Source organism: Fringilla coelebs (genome assembly GCF_963513975.1).
Source record: "Fringilla coelebs genome assembly, chromosome: 3".
NCBI lineage: Eukaryota > Metazoa > Chordata > Aves > Passeriformes > Fringillidae > Fringilla > Fringilla coelebs.
In genome coordinates this window covers 100798732-100816749 of record NC_140030.1, presented here as the reverse complement: position 1 = coordinate 100816749, position 18018 = coordinate 100798732, and the positions used below count along the sequence as shown (strand labels likewise).

Here is an 18018-nt window from a genome sequence, read left to right as displayed (position 1 = left end):
TTCAGAAGCCCGCCCCTCGCGCATGCGCGCCTCCACGCGGCGCGGGGGAGGCGGGGGAGCAGGCTAGGGGGCAGGCGCGTGAGGCGGCGCGTGCGCGCGGGCGGCGGAGCCGTCGGGATGTCGCGTTACGGCCGCTATGGAGGCGGTGAGAGCTCGCGGGGGCCGCGGGCGGCGGGCGGCTGCGCGGGCGGGAAGGCGAGACGGGTCTGAGAGAGAGGCGATTACGGCGGGGAGCTTAGCGACCGGCGGGCAGCGGTGGGGAGGGGAGGAAGGCGATGCGGCCGCCGCTGCCGTTGTCGCCGCCGCCATTTTGCGTCAGCGGCCGTGGGGGAGGGCGCGCGGCCGGGCGCGCGGCGCTCGCGGTGAAGGCGGGAAGGGGCCGCGCGGACAAGATGGCGGCGGCCGGGGGAGGGCGGGGCGGGGGCTGAGCCCTTGCCCGCTCCCGGCCCCGCGCTGACCCCCGGTCCGATCCCGCAGAGACCAAGGTGTACGTGGGGAACCTGGGCACGGGCGCCGGCAAAGGCGAGCTGGAGAGAGCATTCAGCTATTACGGACCGCTGAGAACTGTGTGGATCGCCAGGAACCCGCCGGGGTTCGCCTTCGTGGAGTTCGAAGATCCCCGGGATGCTGAAGATGCTGTCCGTGGACTTGACGGGAAGTACGTGTCCATTTCGCGTGTTTGCCGAGGCTTCTGAGAGAGAAGCGGGCTTAATCTCGCTGGTCCCTGTGCTTTTGTAGTTCTATCGTGGAGTGAAAGGTTTAACCCAGAGCCTTCGTGGACTTGTTGTAGGGTGATCTGCGGCTCCAGGGTCAGAGTGGAAGTATCCACAGGGATGCCGCGCCGCTCCCGCTACGACCGGCCCCCAGCCCGGCGCCCCTTCGACCCCAACGACAGATGCTACGAGTGTGGTGAGAAAGGCCACTATGCCTATGACTGTCACCGCTATAGCCGGCGAAGGAGGAGCAGGTACGTGCGGGGCTGGGGTGGCCTCGTTGCTTCGCCAGCTCGCTTTTGTGTAGTTCTCGTTAGCAAAGAACACAATGTTACACCAGTTTTCTTTAAACTTTAACGGTAGAATAAATGTATAGGTGTATATTACAATTTGTTGCTATTTCTATCAAATGTTACTATTTTAATAATCAACCTGGTCAAAACCTTTCAGGTTTCTTCGTTTGAGTCAGTCGCCTTGATTCAGAATGTCACGAGCCTTAAGATTTCATGCTGAGGCGCCTTGCAAATCCGACACTTAAGATCCTCCTAGACCTTGAGGTGATCAGCATAAGAGGCCAGATCCCCTCGAGCCATCTACACGTAGCTTCACCTTATTCTTTAAGGGCAGAAAATTTGAGACGGTGACCGCCGTAACAGTAAATTTGGCTTTCAATTGGGGCCCCCCTCCGGTTTAGAAAGAGGAACACCAGATTGACCACATTCCCACCTAGAAAAATCTTCTTGCGTCAATCAAGCCTCACCCTGGCTCATTGGGCTGTCAGTTTGATCGTCGTTAGATTGAAGAGAACACCTACCTAGATGCAGCGCTCGCCTATAGATACTTCTAGATCGTCTAGATCTGCTAGACCTTGGGCCAAAGAGGGTCGACCTGCAAACTTGCAAGGTTTATTTTAAATACGCATTACAGTGTTTTCTATTCTAATGTAATTCTGCAATGTAATTCAGCTTTTAACATTTTTCTAGGTAGTAAAAATGCTCAAGACAAGTAGGCCCAGACATTTTTCCAACTGACAGATGCTAGTTCTTTAGTTGTCTGAAAAAAGTTTTGACTTCAGCAGGGCCTCACATGTGTGGGTTGCTGCAGCTGTCTGCTGATACCTGTTTTTTCTAACCTAAACCCAGGTCCCGATCCAGATCCCGCTCGAGGTCCCGAGGAAGAAGGTATTCCCGGTCACGCAGCCGCAGCCGTGGTAGGAGGTGTGTTTGAGTTTGTCTTTTATTCCTGTTGCCTTCTTTTGCCTCGAAAAAGCTGCACTTGTACAACTCCTGGAATTGCTTTCTTTGCAGGTCCAGGTCAGCTTCCTATCGTAGGTCCAGGTCCGTGTCTCCTCGTAGGTCTAGGTCCGTGTCTCCCCGCCGGTCCCGGTCGGGTTCCTTGAAGAGATCAAGGTAATTAGTATTAATTTTTACTGTGTGAATTATTTTTGTTGGTGTTTTTTTATCTTAATTAGATTCCAAAAAGTATTGGATAGCAGGTTTCCAAATATGCTGACCTCTAGAAGTCAGCTTGCTTTTAAAAGTTTCTGATAATCCTAGTTAAATTCACAGACGTACTAATGAGTTTTGAGACCTTACCTTGAGATAGTGGCATCTCTCATGACTGAATTTCTTTGTGTAAAATGTCTAATGATCATGAAGGTCTATGATCATGTAGGTCTGAAGTTCACATGTAGATTTTAATTTATATAGTGCTGTAATTGTCATAATTTCTTCTTGAGTTTATTTCAATTTTTAATTTATTTCAATTTTTAATTTCAGGTCTAGATCAAGATCCAGATCTAGATCCAGATCTGTTACATGGCCCCGAAGCAGGTACGTGACTATAGGTAGTTGGCAAGAGTTTCTTAGAAGTCTCGTTAGCCTCTCTAACAACTGTTAAAGTTTTTTTTCCAGGAAAAGATGTGTTTTTCCTCCACTAATCTAGGGGTTTGTAGTTTTAAAAAGCAGCACAGAAGATTGTTCTTCCTCTTTTTATTCTTTTGCACACCACTAACATATAGGTCACCATAGTCATCAGGAATACTGGTTTGATCAGTTTGCATTAACAGCTAACAAATGTAGAATTAATCTCAAAAGTTTCTTTTTCTTTGTGTAGCACACACAGGATTGGGATTCTTCCCATTATTTTTCTGAGAAACCAGGATGCCCTTCCAGTAGTGTGTTTATGTTTTATTGTCTGCAGCCAGCAAGTCTTGAAGGGCTTGCTGGTGTCCTGAGTGTTACAGCTGCAATTCTGCAACTCAGCTCTGTTGAATATCAGTGTCAGTCTGCAGGAGCTGATTTTAAGATTTTGATTTGTGATAAACACCTGTCAGAATTATTTTGTACCAATAAACGTGTCACAAGAGTAACAGTCAGATTTAAAGGAATGCAGGATGCTATTTGTTCCCTTAAACTTTACTTGATAGTAAGTAAGAGCAGCCTGTGCTTTGTGGAACCTTGTCCTGGAAGCAGGGCTGACTGGGTGTCCTCAACAAGAACAAGAGTAAATGGAAATTCTGCTCTGGATATGGAATTGCTTATGGCCCAGCCTATCCCTGTGTCTGCTGTGCTGGTTTTAATGGCTGCTCTTGGAAACAAGGAATAGTCAACCATGAAGAATCACAGGAAAATAGAGGATAGCTTCAGCTAAAGGGAGCAGGTGGAAAAGCCCACAGTTGAAGGTGGCATTTTCTGAGGATGGACAGCAAGCAATGATGGGAGTTTTAAGGGAGAGATGAAGACCAGATGGCTTACTTAAGAGCAGAAACTCACACAAATAGTCCAGAAGCTGGTAAGGAGAGAGGACGGTTGCCCAAGGCAGTAGAGCAGTGCTTTTCTTTGGCTGGGTACACCTGTGGCTAAACCATGTTGAATCTTAGTACTGGTTGTTCCAACATGACTTAATCATGGCTTACTACTGTTCACTGTCAGTGATGAGCCAGAAACAGCTGCAGTCAGTAGACTCTCAAAGAGGAAAACATCTTGGTTTTACCACCATTGTTTACTCTTTTTGGTACCATGCTGGTTTTCTGCAGGGTTAAGGATACTTGTAGTGACACTTCTGGACTATTGTGTGACACTCTGCATTGTAAATAGGGATTAAGTGACTGAGGCATAGGAAGTTACAGCTAGCCAGAAGTGGCAGAAGAATTGTACTAATGTAATTGAAAGAGTATTTATTTACAGAAGAGTCCAAGGAATGCATTGCACCCAGAGACAGGCTCTGGGTTCATGAGGGAGACCAACTAAATGAGTACATGACATTTGCTGGTTTGACAGTGTCACAACTCACACTGGAAATTGTTGTGGAAAGACTTGGATGTGGAATGTAGAACACTTCTTGGGGGATCTCAGAATTTCAGTGAGGCTTTCAGGCAGTATTAGTGTTCCTGTGGTGCAGCAGCCTCAAAGGTGGACATTTTCCACGTATTTTTTCATAAGGATTAAGTTCAAACATTAAAAAAAATACTTGAAGTAAGTGGATATATAAGATGAACTTTACAGAGAATATACTTCTAGGAATGAGCTGTCTGCAACTGCAGTGACAGATGTTGCTCAAGTCTAACAAAACCTGCAAGTTTAGAGCATGGCTTTTTATTAGCTCTCTGAAAATACTGGTCAGGATTTGGGTTGTTCTGTGTTCCTGCCACCTGCATTGGCCAACACTGGTCATCAGCTAGAGACCAAACCAAAGTACAGAGCAACATGTGCAGCATCCATGTAAAAAGACTTCTTTGGAACCTTTGCAGGCAAAACCCTGGAAACTTGCAGGATTCTGTGTATTCAGCATGACAGTGCTTATCCACTGGGTGTGAATCCTGCTGTCCCAAATGTGGGAACCTGCATGTTCTGTTTCCCTGCTGAGCTATGTTTTTTCTTGCAGGTCTAGGTCTCATGGCAGATCAAAGTCTGGCTCGCCAGCTAAGAGGTGAGCACACACACATGGAGCCTGCAGTAGCATCTCAAATTTAGGTTTGCATGATTAACAAAGCCTGGTCCTTTAGAAAAATATCCCCCTAACATGAGTCCCCAGCTAATCACTATGTGATATGACAGAAATTACAGCATTTCCTCTGCAGCTCTTTGGAGTGTGTTCCTTACCTGTCTCTGGGTTTTCATTAATTCTTGGTAGTTTCCAACATAGTACTAATTTTTTGTGCCTTTGTCCCCATTCTGTTAAATTTTTCTATCCATCAGATAAAGACCTTGAGCTCTGTTAATGCTTTTCATAAAACAGCAGTCTGGTGATGTTGCTTTTCTCAAAGCCTCACCTGAGTACCACCCCTTTTCTGTTTGTCTGCTGAAGAAAGTTGCTTAAAATGCATCTCCATGCTAACTAAATAAGTGGGGAATCCCCATCAGAGTAAAAGTTGATCTGAAAACTACCATTGGAAGGACCTGGCTAGATTCCTATAATTTGCTTTCTGATAGGTTAGGGCTTTTTTAAGCATAAAAGTTGATTTGATGTTGAAGCTGCATTGTTGCTATTCTCTTTTGGCAGCCGGTCAAAGTCCCGGTCACCATCTCCAAAGAGAAGGTACGTTGGTCTCCTACTAATAGCATAGACTCCATAGAGCTGGCATTGTAGTGTCTGCACTGATCTCTGCTGAGGAGTTTGCTGCTTGTAGCAAAGTACTGGAAAGGTATTTTGCTGAGATCTCTTTCACAGCAATAATGGTGTGGTTGTTGGTTTCTATATGGTAATATGTGTATGTGCTGATAAATGCTCAGGGTTATGTAGCAGTGTCTTCTTGTCTGCTCCCCGGTTTCTTGTGGTTCAGTGACAGTTTTATTGCACAGAGACTGATGAGCTTAAAGCATAGAATAAATATAGGAAATCAGCTTTCAGTCTCATTAAAAGCTACATTGACATTGGGGAAGGTAGAGTGGAGTACCCTGGCACAGCAGTCAGGAATGGAAGATCAGGCCTGTTATGTTCACTGCTGTTAGATTATTTTTTTTCTTTCACAGTAAGTCAGTAAATAGTTTTCTCTCTCTCAGTATATGCACAGAGTAATGTGTAGAATATGTGGAGTGACAGATGCAGCAGCATTTTTTTCCCTGATTGGAATTTTTTAATAGTTCATTTTTACAACTTTAGTGTTAAACAATCACAAGGGCATGAAGAAGTGCTCATAAATGCTGAGTGATCACCATGATAGGTTTTGACAAGCTGCTGTATCAGAACAGTGAAGAAGTATCTTGCCCCTTTGGAGATCACTGTAAGTAATACCCTTTGGATGGCCTTAAAGTGATCTCATTTTAAAAATAACAGTAAAGAAAAAAAAGTGTTATCTCCAGATCATCAACCCATTAACTTTTGTCAGTAGTGATTAGTTATTTTATTAAAAAATGCTTAAAGGAAGTCAGAGTCTGGGTATACTCCTGTTGCTTTTTCCTGTATTTGTGATTCCCAAGCAACTACTGAAATGTTAATTGTGGATTGTTTTCCTTTCAGCCGTTCACCATCAGGAAGCCCTCAACGGAGTGCAAGTCCTGAAAGAATGGATTAAAGTTATGAAGTTAATCTTTTAGGAAGAAAGTTATTTTGCTTACATTATTATAAGGGATTTTGTGGTGTCTTTGTAAATGTAAGAATGTAGATAGAAGAGTATATCAACTAAAATTTGGCATGATCTGGGTCTTCTGAGTTAGTCACACCAATAGACTAGCACAGGTCTCTTTTTATTGTATGAATTAACTTCCCGTGATATGAAAATGTGGGACTTTTTTATTGGCACATTGAAATAAAATGTGTATTTTTAACTAAAACTTCTCTGTAGTAGCCCTGCTGCTTCTGTTAACATTTGGGTAATTTTAGCTATGTGCCATCTAACGTGGATGAAAAATGTCTAAAATGGGAATCACTAATCCCAGCTGGTATCTTCTCAAGGTAGTCACTTTTCACATCTACTGTTGAATGGTCTTCAGTGAAAAGGATTAGTTCTTCTTCTCCTTGAAATGGAATTTAAAATCCATCTCTGTCTGCAGATGGATAAAAATTTGCATATGCCCTTTCCATTCCTTGATATTTAGTGGGCATTCATTTTTCTGCCTGATCTGCTTATTCTGCAAAGCTCATTCTCTGGTGTTTGACTGTTGATACCAGATGCCTCAAAAATCTAAGGATAAACTTTCCTCCAAAACACATCTTTTAAGCAAATAACATCTGCTGAAACCTTTAAAGGTAATAGAAATTATTAATAACTTGACAATTGCTACTTTAACCTGTTGCATTTTGGGCTCTTGATGTAAAGAAAACTTTAAAACACCTCAAGGCGTGTTTTCCTTTTTTGAGGGAAGATCCTTAAAATTCAAGATTATCAGCTGCCTTCAGGAGTTCTAACCTTCACAGAAACTGGTATGGTTGTCAAGCAGCCCATATCCTGGAGATGGCTTTGTTGAATGATCCCAGTTTCTTACAGCAAATATACAACCTGCAGGAGTCATTATTTGTGTATAGGTGTGTCAAATTGTCCTCATTCTGTATGAAGGAATTGCATGATAAAGCACTTCAACACAGCAAGGGACTGGCAACAATGCTGGACTGTGAACAAAAAACTGGTAGGCAGAGGAGTGAAAAACATCTTTTTGCTGGGATTGGCTGTCTAGCAGAAATAAAGGCCAGTTTCAGCAGCAAGTAAGCACTGAAATGGAAAGCCAGGCCTGTTCAGGCTTCTGATGAACTCTATCAGCAGTTTGCTTCCACTGTGTAAACCACAGCAGAACAGCTTAAATAAAGTTACAAGGTGATTTTGTTGCACATGGGGTAACACATGGTTTTCAAGAAACAGATTTCCTGTTAATGATTGCATGGAGCTTTTCTGGAAGATGAGTCAACAGTCCAGATCCTGAAGGTGCTGTTCTGCTGCAGCATCCTCTGGCCTTTATTCCTGGTCCTTGCTGTGCCTGGATTCTCTCTGGGGCTCACCATAGTCATTGGTGTTACAGGTGGACTCTGGCCATACTCACCAAATCCCACCGTGGCAGAGCTCACACAAATGTTACCCTGCAGTGATTTAGCCCAAATGCCTGAAGCCTGTGATAAGTGTTTGGAATATTTTACTGGTTGCGCATTGTGTACCTGGTGAGGGGCACACTGCTCTGGAATTTCATCACCTTTTCTCTTCTGTACTCTCAAGACAAACCTGCTCCACAATAAACCTGCAGACTGACACGACAGCTCTACTAGTACCTGTTTTTCAGTACCCAGAGACACTGGAAGACTGAGCAGAAGAGCCTTGGATCTCTCGGGGGGGGGCTGGGGTTCTTCTAAACCCACACATGAGAACCTGAGCAAGGAGCGGGGCTGTGCTGGTGCAGGCAGCCACTCCAAAGGACAGCCAGCACTTTGTAAGGTGCAGAGGGGGAGCAGTGACAAAGATGGCATCTGTGCTTTTGTGCAGCTGTGCTGTCCAAAATCGAGCTCTGGCCTGAGTTTGGTAGCATTTCACCACAAATTCCATGCAGTGTTTGTGAGCAGTTGGAAAAGATGCCCTGACACAGGGGTGCGTTGTGGGACAGGTGCTGCTGTGAACCTGTGCCTCTGGGCAGGATGTGCACACCCCACACAGGCTGGCCGGGGGTGGGGGATAAGGGAAGTATATTTGAGGTCTCCAGTGTGGTGGGCAAACTCCCCTCTCAGGGAAAATGGGGTTCCCCTGGTTTCCAGCCTAGTGTTCCCTGTTGGTGGGCTTTGTTCTGCAAGGGATACCAGCCCTCGCAGACAATGTGACCTGCGCGCGCAGGAGAGTAGCGGGGGAGCCCTCTTTCGGTGTCAGGGTGGCAGAACTGACTATGACAGGGCTGCCACATTTGCAAGCCCAATGGCCAGGCACTTCCCCTGGGGGCAAGGGCATTCCTGCATCTCTGCAGCTGAGGAAGCTTGGTGAAGTGCCGCAAGCCTGGGTGCAGCAGCATGGCAGGAGGTGGGACACAGCGCCTAATGCAAGGACTGTCTGCCGGTTTCCTTGGGGAGTGGGCTATCAGCTCACTAATAAGATAGTCCTGTCATCCCCTGGCTTGTGCCAATTCTTCTGAAGCCTCAGAAACATGGAGGTTTTCATCACATAGTTCCCTGATCCAGGATTTTGGAGATTTCATGTGGAAACACAGTGTTAGGATGATGGATTTTCTCCTGCAGTTGTATATGCAGGACTAAATGGCTGTGGCCACTTTACTTCAGCAACCAAGACAGAGCATAGGAGTTTAACCAGAGCATCCAGGGCAGCCAGCTGGGATAATCCCAGCACACTGTTCTCCTCAAAGCTATCCTGCATGAGCACTGCACACCACTTAGAGAGAGCACTTTGGTGGAAGGAGCAGATGTAACAAACAACCACAACTGCATCAGCCTTCCCACATGCTCCACATGAATATTACTAGATATTCCCCTGCTGTAGTTGGAGCTGTGATGTTGTGCCCCTAAAGGTGTTCTCAGTGCATTTTTATTGAAAAACAAAACCCAATGCCCAGGGTGAGAGGCTGGACAGAGTGTGAGACTTTTGCACAGACCAGACAGCAGCAGAGGTAGTGACAGGAGCTAAAGCCAGTAGAAACCATGTGTGAAAACCAGAGAGGAGGATAGAGGCTCCCATATAAGATGCATTCACCCAGGGTAGTTGAAAAGCTCTGTTTGGCACCTGGCAGGATTTCTGGCTCAGCTGCTGGAGGCACTTACCCCTCTTAGTGCTGGGAGTCAGCAGCCCTTCTCCTCAAGCAGTGCTGAACACGAGCCACGTGGTGTGGTTGTATTCCTCACCCGGATGGAGCAGGGCATTGGGGAAGTTAGGCTGGGGAGAAGCAGCAGTACATCAGTGACTGTGAACACATTCTGTGGGACCAGAAAGCGTGGCTGCATCCCTTTGTTCTTCTGAAGGCATATTCCCACAGCTGTCCCCAGCCATTTCCAGCAGCAGTGTGTAACCACCCACCACTTGCCAGGGGGCTGAGTGGGTGAGTCCCACCGCTGGTCGAATCCAGGCCGTGAGAAACAATTCAGATATGAGAGGATGCGGCAAGGCCGCAGTGGGGCCATCTGCTCTAGACCCCACACTTTTGGGAAGCTGAGCTGCACAGGTCCAGTCCCTGCTGTGCTGACTGACCCCTGTCTAAAGCCACTGTGACCTGTGCCTGCCTTGCTTCTGGTGTCTTCAGTGCTCCCATGACAAGCAGCCTCTGTTCCTACATTTAGGGCCCCAGAGACATGGAGGGTGGTGGGGGTTTGTCCCCTGCCACAAGACCCAGATAACCCATGGGAGGGGAATGGACAGCTCACCTTGTTAATGGCGTTGGGCCAGTTCTGGGTTTCCAGGCAGAAAGCCGAGTGCTTGGGGTACGTGGCACCACCTTTGCCCTTCAGGGAGCCATCCAGGTGGTTCCCAGTGTAAAATTGGATGCCAGGCTGGGTGGTGTGAACCTCCATGGTCCTGCCAGTGGGCGGGTGGAAAACCCTGCGGAGATGTCAGTGGTGGATGACACGGGACTGACTGAACGGGCACCCCCTGGCTCCAGGGGTAGGGACTCCTGCCAAGGTCCCAGCCTACCTAGCCGCAAGGCGTCGATCCTGCCCCTGATGCAGGCAGAAGTTGTGGTCAAAGCCATCCAGGTGAAACTTCTGGAAGTGCTTGCCCAGCTCCACAGGCTGCCGGAGATCAAATCCAGTGCCCTGCACGGTGGCCACCTCCCCTAAGCAAGGGGAACAGCAGACTCAGCCACTCAGCCACATGCCAGCAAAGCCTACCTTGTCCCCCAGCATAGCTGGCAGTTCCTGGGGACACTGCTGTACTTAGCAGGGACAAAGCACAGACAATGAGCAAGAAAACACATGAAAGTTTGTATATGTACAAACCCAGCACTTTCTCCCTTGTCCGTGTTAAGACTGCTATGGGAATACAGTGTCCTGTGATAAAGCAGCACAAAGAACCCCAGGACATGGTAAGCACACTGCAAAATAGCCACCCCAACCCAAAGGTGAGGGGTTTTGCATGGAGGGCAGAATAAATGCCTTGAAAAAAAAATGAAACTGTTCCAATTCAGGCACTTCCATAAAATACAGCGGGTATTGCACACATAGGGTCTGTCTTTAATAATTGCACAAGTCTTACTTTCACCCCAAGACTAAGAAGGAACACAAGAAGGAACTGCAAAAGGCAGGGGCAGCAAACTGGCCACAACTAAGATGTGAAACAGCTCCATGGTGAAAGCAGCAGGGAGAAGTAGGGCACTGGATTGGGTATGGCCTTAAGCTCTTCCCCTATTTGTCCACAAGCAAGGCATGCCAGGCTGAGCAGAAGCCACCTGGACCAAAGAACCCACTCATCCAGGTGCCCCAGGGAGCTTGTCTCCTGGATGAACCCACAAAACAGCCTCATACCCCATGTGCCTCTGGCCCCATTTCCAGCTGCTCCTGCCTGCTCCCTGGGGCGGGTGTTGGACCTGGTTACCAGCACCTGGCTCTGCCCACCCTGCTCATGTGCAGTGGGACTGCACCCAAAGGTGAAGGCCCCGCTGTGCCTGGGGTCCCCTGGCTGCTGGTGTGTCCCCCTTGCCAGGCAGTGCTGCTCCCCACACCCACCAACACTGCTCAGAAAGATCACTTCCACCTGGTGCCACAAGTGCTGCACCACCTACCCGTGGGGATCAGAGTGCTGTCCACAGGCAGGTAGGAATCTGCTTCAATGGAGATCTCGTGGTCATAGACATCCCGGGAGCCCTGCAGGAGGATGGGAAATGCTGGGATTCCTGCTGTAGCCTCTGTTCAAGCAGCCCTAAGCACAGTTGTGAAGTGATAGTCCACAGTGGCGCCCCAGCTGATCTGGTAGTGCCTGGAGCACCTCCTGGCCCTCATTCCATCTTGATCTTGGGCACAGGACAAAGGTACTAGCCCGGGCAAAAACCTTCATGGGCCTAGGAGCTGTAAACCCCACAGGGATGAGGCCATCAATCTGTACTTGTACCTCACTGAGGGCTATCACCCTGCAGACTGACTAGCCAAAACATGCTGGGTACTGAGCACACAGCAGCACGGAGAAGGGGAAGGAAGCAAGCAAGGGGAAATGCAACCCATCCTGCTGTCTCATCTGCATCAACGCAGGGGTGTTCTCCTCCTCCTCTTCCACAGCCTAAGGAATACTGGCAGGGAACCTGCTGGGCTGGAAGGGGAGCAGGCTCAAAGCTGAGCCTTCAGGTCGCTATCTAATCTGATGAGCAATTTTGTGCCCAAAGGTCTTCTGTTCCTCTGGAACATGCCTGAGTTGCACACTGCAAGTGCTGGTATTAACTGCGCCCCTAGGAGCAGCAGCACCAACAACTGCACAGCCATTCTCAGGGCAGCAGCCTGGGCATGGCTCCTGCCCAGAGGGGCTGAGTAGTCCCTCACAAACACTTTTAAGGGCCTTTATCTCACACCCAAGTGTGACTGCACTGTATTATCCTATGGCTCTGCCCAGCAACACTTTATTTCTCAGATCCTTTTCCTCCAAGCCCAGTTATAAACTGCGAGATTAAAACACAGCTGCAATTCACTGTCCATGTGGTTGACATGACCCTGTACAGGTGTGTGGGAGCGCTCTGCATCCTGCTGCTGCAACCTTGCTAGTCTGCAATCCTGGCTATCTCATACCCCCGCTCTGTGATGTTTCTTCTGCCCATTTTGACCTGGGTATTTTGGTGCTGCCACTCCAGGCCCTGATTTCAACCTGCATCATCCTCTCAGAAATGCCAACAGAATACAACTAAGAAATGCCAGGACACCAGTAGGGCATGCCAGCTCTGCACCTCCTCCTTAGTCTTTCCAAGGGATGAAGAGAGAGCAAAATTCCCCAGTTACACACAAAAGGAGAATCAACATGCTCAGCTGGATGTCTCTGTTCAAGAAGCCCTGAGACAATATGTCCTCAGCTGAGATCCACGTGATTCGGTCCTGTTCCTGCATGCAGCCCATGACGCACAGAGAGAACCTTCATTGTTGCATCCCCAAAACCATGATGTGCCCCCAGACCAGCACGTTGGTACCAATGACCATCCCTCGGGTCCCCAGGCTTTCTTCCCCTGCACAGTGTGTCTCCATGGGGCCCATCTCCCCACACTTACCTGCCCTGCCAGGTTGAAGTACGAGTGGTTTGTGAGGCTGATGGGGGTTGTCTTGCTGGTCTGGGCCTGGTAGTTGATGGCCAGCTCGCTGCCATTAAGGGTGTAGGTGACCCAGACTTTCAGGTCACCAGGGTAGCCTTCCTCGCCATCAGGGCTGAGCCGGAAGAAGCGGACGCCATTCGGGAGCACCTCAGCACTCCAGAGAAACTGCACAGAGCATGGCCTTGGTGAGACAGGAATGGGAGCACAGTGCCCTTCCCTCCTGCCCCAGGCTGGCCTTGGTGGGACAGGAATGGGAGCACAGTGCCCTTCCCTCCTGCCCCAGGCTGGCCTTGGTGAGACAGGAATGGGAGCACAGTGCTCTTCCCTCCTGCCCCAAGCTGGCCTTGGTGGGACAGGAATGGGAGCACAGTGCCCTTCCCTCCTGCCCTAGGCTGGGCTAAAAACAGGGACAAAAGGCACACAAGGGATGTTGCACTGAAACAAAGGCTTTTTCAATCACCTTTCCAAAGAACACACAAGCACTTGGTCAGCCAGGACCACCAGCAGGGAACAAGCTTCCCACTGAGCAGCCAAACAAAGAAGGCAATTTGGCAGCCTGTCCGGGGGTCTGTTCCAGCCTGTGTAATGCCATGCCTGAGAGTCCACATGTTTGATTTTTGCCCTGCAGCTGGACTTATCCCCCTTTCCATGGATTTTCTCATGTGCAACACCACTTCAACAAGCTGCCACCCAGGCACTGGCTTCTAGGACAGTGTAAGAACACACTGGGGGCTCCTACCCAGGGGCTGGGATTGGGTTAAACAGTATCAGATATGCTGTCAGACACATCCAGAGAGCTGGGACCTCCCCGGTTCTTGTCCCTGCCAGAGTGCTCAGCTTGGAGCCAAACATGCTGGCAAGGGAAGCAAGCCAGCACACCGTACACAGCTGCCCAAACATGTTTGGCCCTGGCCATGGGCCTCATGCTGGGAGGATGGATGTGCAACAAGAGGCTCTCTGAAGTGTTACATTTCCCTGAGGAATAGTTACTGTCCAATCAAAGTGGACAGATTTAGGAACAGGGGCCAGCTCAACGCTGTTGAGTTGATCCCTCTCATGTCCTACACAGAGATCACCAACATGGGACATGGTCAGAAGCCAGCATTTTCACCAAACACAGAACCTGAGGGTGACAAATACACCTGGCTGCAGAGTAGCCCTCCTACGCAGTGTGCAGTTTGACTGCAACTCCCATGACTACAGCAAGGATGCTGCGGGTTTTAAGTACAAGTTTCTATTTAAGTTCTTTGAAAAAAAGCTATTAAAGTCCAGGAAATGTACAGGTATCACTGGTTTTTTTTCTAAGATAAGAGAGTTATTTTCAAAAATCCCCCAGCAGTGTGGTCACACACTCCAGCCCTGTAAGTGCAGCTGCAAGATGCTCTCATCAGACCACACGCTGACCGCAGCACTGATGTCTGCAAAATTAGGAAAAGCTCAGAAGATGACCAAGATAATCACAGCCAAGTGCCAGAATGTGGATTTTGTTAGGGTTGACCAGTTAGGGCTCACTGTCTCTGAACAGTGACTGTTTCCTGGCTGGAGGGGGTCTTGGGCTGGTGTCCAAGCATGCCCTGTGGGCCAGAGGACACAAAGCTCCAGCTGGGAGATGTCACTACCTTGCCTCCAGCAAGCTGGTGAGACTTCAGCAAGCAAGCAAGGTGAAGAAGCAGAAGAAGAGACCACATCCCCTGCCTGCAGAAGATAGCCTGGAAGCCCTGGGTGTGAGGAAATGCATGTTTTCAGCGGCAGATCACAGGTGTCAGGGTGTATAAAGAAACTTTAAACCAACCAAACTGTCTTCTTTGGGGGTACAACAGCCAAGCTATCCCCAGTACTCCCTTTTTTCTAAGGCTGCTGAGGAGCATTTCATCCCAACCTGATGCCAGTTCACACTGTGATTTTTTTCCAGACACTCTGGCTTTTTTCCCATCAGCCTGGATTCCTTTCACCAAAAAAAATCTCATTAACCCCATGAAAGCAGTTGCACCAGCACATTCATGTGCTCTTTGGGGGAAATGGTGGATCAGCTACTTGCTGGTTACAAATGCATTTGATCCAACAAAACCCAAGGCTTCAGGAAAGCAGAGACTTCTTAGCCTGCTCTGCAATGGAGCAGGGTTATCAGTAAGGCTTTCAAGAGAAGAGATCCTCCACTGCTCTTACCATCTGTACACAAATACCTGACTTGAGCAGTAGCTCTTGGGAGGACAGAGAAAAAGCTGATTGCCCTGAGGCCAGGGAAAGGTTGTTTCCTCTCAGGAGGTCATAAAGGAGGGCTGGGAAGGAGAGGCAGTGATCCTGGGGCATTTTGCAGGCCTGATCTAATCCCCCTGTGCTGTGAGTCAGAGTGAGAGCCTGGGGGACCTGTTGCAGGATGAAAGCAACACTAAAGGGGGCGATGCAATGACTGAATCTGCAGCACCACCCTGCTCTCACCTTACTTGGGAGTGCTGTCACAGGCAAGCAACAATGATAAGTTTCTGCAAACTCATGTCCTTCTGACCCTGGGAGGAGCTATGGGCAAGTAACAGCCAAGAAACTGCAGATGGAAATGAGTCTGCATGGACAGACCACTGTTCCCCGGGAAACTTTCTTTGGGCACTCTCACAATTCCATGATGCACTCCGGGGTGGTGCAACTGGTGCCTGGGGAGCCTCCACTGCTCCTGAGGGTAGGTCCTCACTGCTGTGTCCCAGCCTAGGCTGTGCAGAAGCAGCACCTTGCCCAGAACAACCCTGTCAGAACTCAGGGGCTCATGAGGCTCAGAGCTGCAGTCACACAGAGGAAGCACAGCAACCCTCTGCTCAGCATCCAAGGATGACATAAGTGAGTCCTGCAAACTCAGGCAAAGACAAGCCAACCCAGCAGCTTGCAGGATCTCACTTCCCCCTGTTTCTGCACTCACAGCACTTTCTGAGCTGATTAACTCAGTAACCTGATCAACTCAGTAACCACCAGAAAATGCTACAGGGTTCAGGGGTGAACACATCACACGCTCTTGCCGCAACCCCACTGGTTGTATGCTGACAGGACACTGGGATTTTCACCTTGTCAAATCCCTTGGCTCCTCCGTGCAGGCTGTTGGGCCCGTTGTTGATGAACAGCTGATACTCCTTCCCCTCCACGCTGAACTTCCCATTTGCAATCCTGTTGGCAACACGGCCCACGACAGTGCCGAAGAACGGGTGCTTCCCCCTGTAACCTGGCCAGAGAAACAGCACATGGTTAAATAGAACCATGGAATAGGATGAGCAGTCTCCAGGACCTGCCCATCCTGCTTATAGGCTCAGTGTCTCTCTCTGCTTCTCTCCAGCGCTAAATAGGTGACTGCAGTCCCAGCGTTTCACAGGACAGACAGCTCATTAGTCCTGAGCATCTTTGATTAACGCCGCCTGATGGGATCTTGTATTCTTTGCAGATTTAAAGAAAAAGCCTCTGTCACTGCCAGTTAAGGAATGACTCAGAGCTGCCCCAACAGAGTGGCACACTGCCACCAGTGTCCCTGTTCCACATCCACCACGAGCCCAGGAGAGGCAGCAGAAACTGTATCTCTTCAGCCCATGACTGGAGGGGGGGCGCCTTACAAGCAGGTCAGGCAGTGTGGCAATAAACCAGTAAGTGCTGGTTAAACTGCCTGATTGTGGGTTTTTAAATTTTGTTTTTCAAAGAAACGTATTAAGACCCACCTTCTAAAGTGTCAAATCCTAGGACAACATCTGAAAACTGCCCATCCCTGCCTTTTGTCTCAAGAGTGGTGATGATGCACCCAAAAGACAGGATCTCCACTCTCACGCTGTCCGACTGTAAGACGAACTTCTCCACCTCTCCGCCTCCCTCCTCCGGAGGCATCCGCCCGAACGCCTCTCTCCGCACCGTCGTCATCGCTTCCTAAAAGCCGGCCACCGGCACCTCCGGCGGGAGCCGCAGTCCTACCGGGGAAGGACGCTCAGGACGAAGAAGCAATGGCGGCGGGAGCGGAGCACTCCCAGCTCCAAAGGGCAGCCAGAACAATCCTCGTTCCTTCCCGTGCGGGGCGGAGCCGCGCCGTGTCCGGCGGAGCGGAGCGCTAAACCGTTGTGACAGCTCAACGTCTGTAACCGGGAGCAGCAGCCTCCGGGAAGGGCCGCGGGCAGCGGGAAGGATGCCGGGGGCAGCGGGAAGGATGCCGAGGGGAGGGAGCGAGGCTGCGGGCGCTGCCAGGCCGGGCAGCCCAGCCGCCACCTCGCATATTCGGAGGCCGAAGCATCTCCGCCAGCAGCTTCTCTAGCCCACTTGCATCACACCGACACGACTTTCATGGCCCGTGCAAAGTGTGGCACGATAAAATGCTGTTTCCTCAGCTTGTGCCCTCCCTTAGCCCCCCCCACAAGAAGCACAAAGCAGCAACTGCTGATGGTGCTGTAAATCAGGCTCAGGGCATTTGCTGGCCAGGGTACTGATATTATTAAACCTGTGGCTCTGACCCAGGCTCCATTAAAAATCATCATCTTCTGAAATACCGACTTGTGCCTGTCTTTGCAGGTATTTTTAGTCTGCAGGGAAAACCCCGGCAACATTTAAGTGGTGTATGTGCACATTTTTGACCTCTCTAGTGCAAAGCACAAGAGCATCTCACTACAGTTTGGTATGGTTGTGTTTCTATGAGGGCCCATTTTCAAAATTTGTTCAAAGAACCAATAACTCCCTCCAAAAAACTTCAATCGGTCAACCAGAAGTTGGTAAATATTAATTTCCAACACAGCCATCATCTTTTGACAAGACCAGCTACAAATTCCAAGCGAACACAGAAACCAAACCTCCCAAGTGGGGCTGGGCAGAGATGGTTTGGAAATCTGCATTTGTTAGCAAAGGCAGTTCCTGTGTTTCCTTCTGCACCTTCATAACCCGTGCTCTCTATCCACAAACAACATTTTAAGAAAACATACCTTTTTTCTACTCATCAATAGCACCTCCCATATGAGACAGGATAGGGAGCAGCCCAATTTTTGAAGCGAGGAATACTCCAGATGGATGGATGGAAGGATAGTCTCGTTTATAACTGATTCATGGAGTGTTTTTGTGTGCAGAGCATTCCCAGAAGTTCACTCCTTAGCACTTCAGCTCCCACAACACCTCTCTCTTAATGTACTTCTCCGGACGCAGGAAGAATTTCTGCTCTGCAAAGA

At 49.1% G+C, this 18018-nt stretch overlaps 2 protein-coding genes across 3 annotated transcripts; one reads left to right on the top strand and one right to left on the bottom strand.

The window, feature by feature from the left end:
* Positions 1-79: 79 nt before the first annotated feature.
* LOC311152391 (serine/arginine-rich splicing factor 7-like) lies at positions 80-6487 on the top strand. Its single transcript, XM_084203447.1, has 9 exons — positions 80-145; positions 478-658; positions 791-967; positions 1856-1930; positions 2021-2122; positions 2492-2545; positions 4599-4643; positions 5217-5252; positions 6174-6487. The coding sequence occupies exons 1-9, from the start codon at positions 118-120 to the stop codon at positions 6226-6228; spliced, it is 753 nt and encodes a 250-aa protein (XP_084059573.1). The 5' UTR covers positions 80-117; the 3' UTR covers positions 6229-6487.
* On the bottom strand, positions 1972-16961 carry GALM (galactose mutarotase). Of its 2 annotated transcripts, none has more exons than XM_084203446.1 (8): positions 16540-16961; positions 15901-16055; positions 12809-13015; positions 11348-11429; positions 10261-10402; positions 9993-10167; positions 9396-9507; positions 1972-2107 (listed from the first exon to the last, which is right to left on the bottom strand). In XM_084203446.1, the coding sequence occupies exons 1-7, from the start codon at positions 16733-16735 to the stop codon at positions 9430-9432; spliced, it is 1035 nt and encodes a 344-aa protein (XP_084059572.1). In that variant the 5' UTR covers positions 16736-16961; the 3' UTR covers positions 1972-2107; positions 9396-9429. The 2 variants fall into 2 exon arrangements, with proteins under 2 accessions (XP_084059572.1, XP_084059571.1); XM_084203445.1 differs by lacking the exon at positions 1972-2107 and adding an exon at positions 5266-6211 and having other exon boundaries at positions 16540-16960.
* Positions 16962-18018: the final 1057 nt, after the last annotated feature.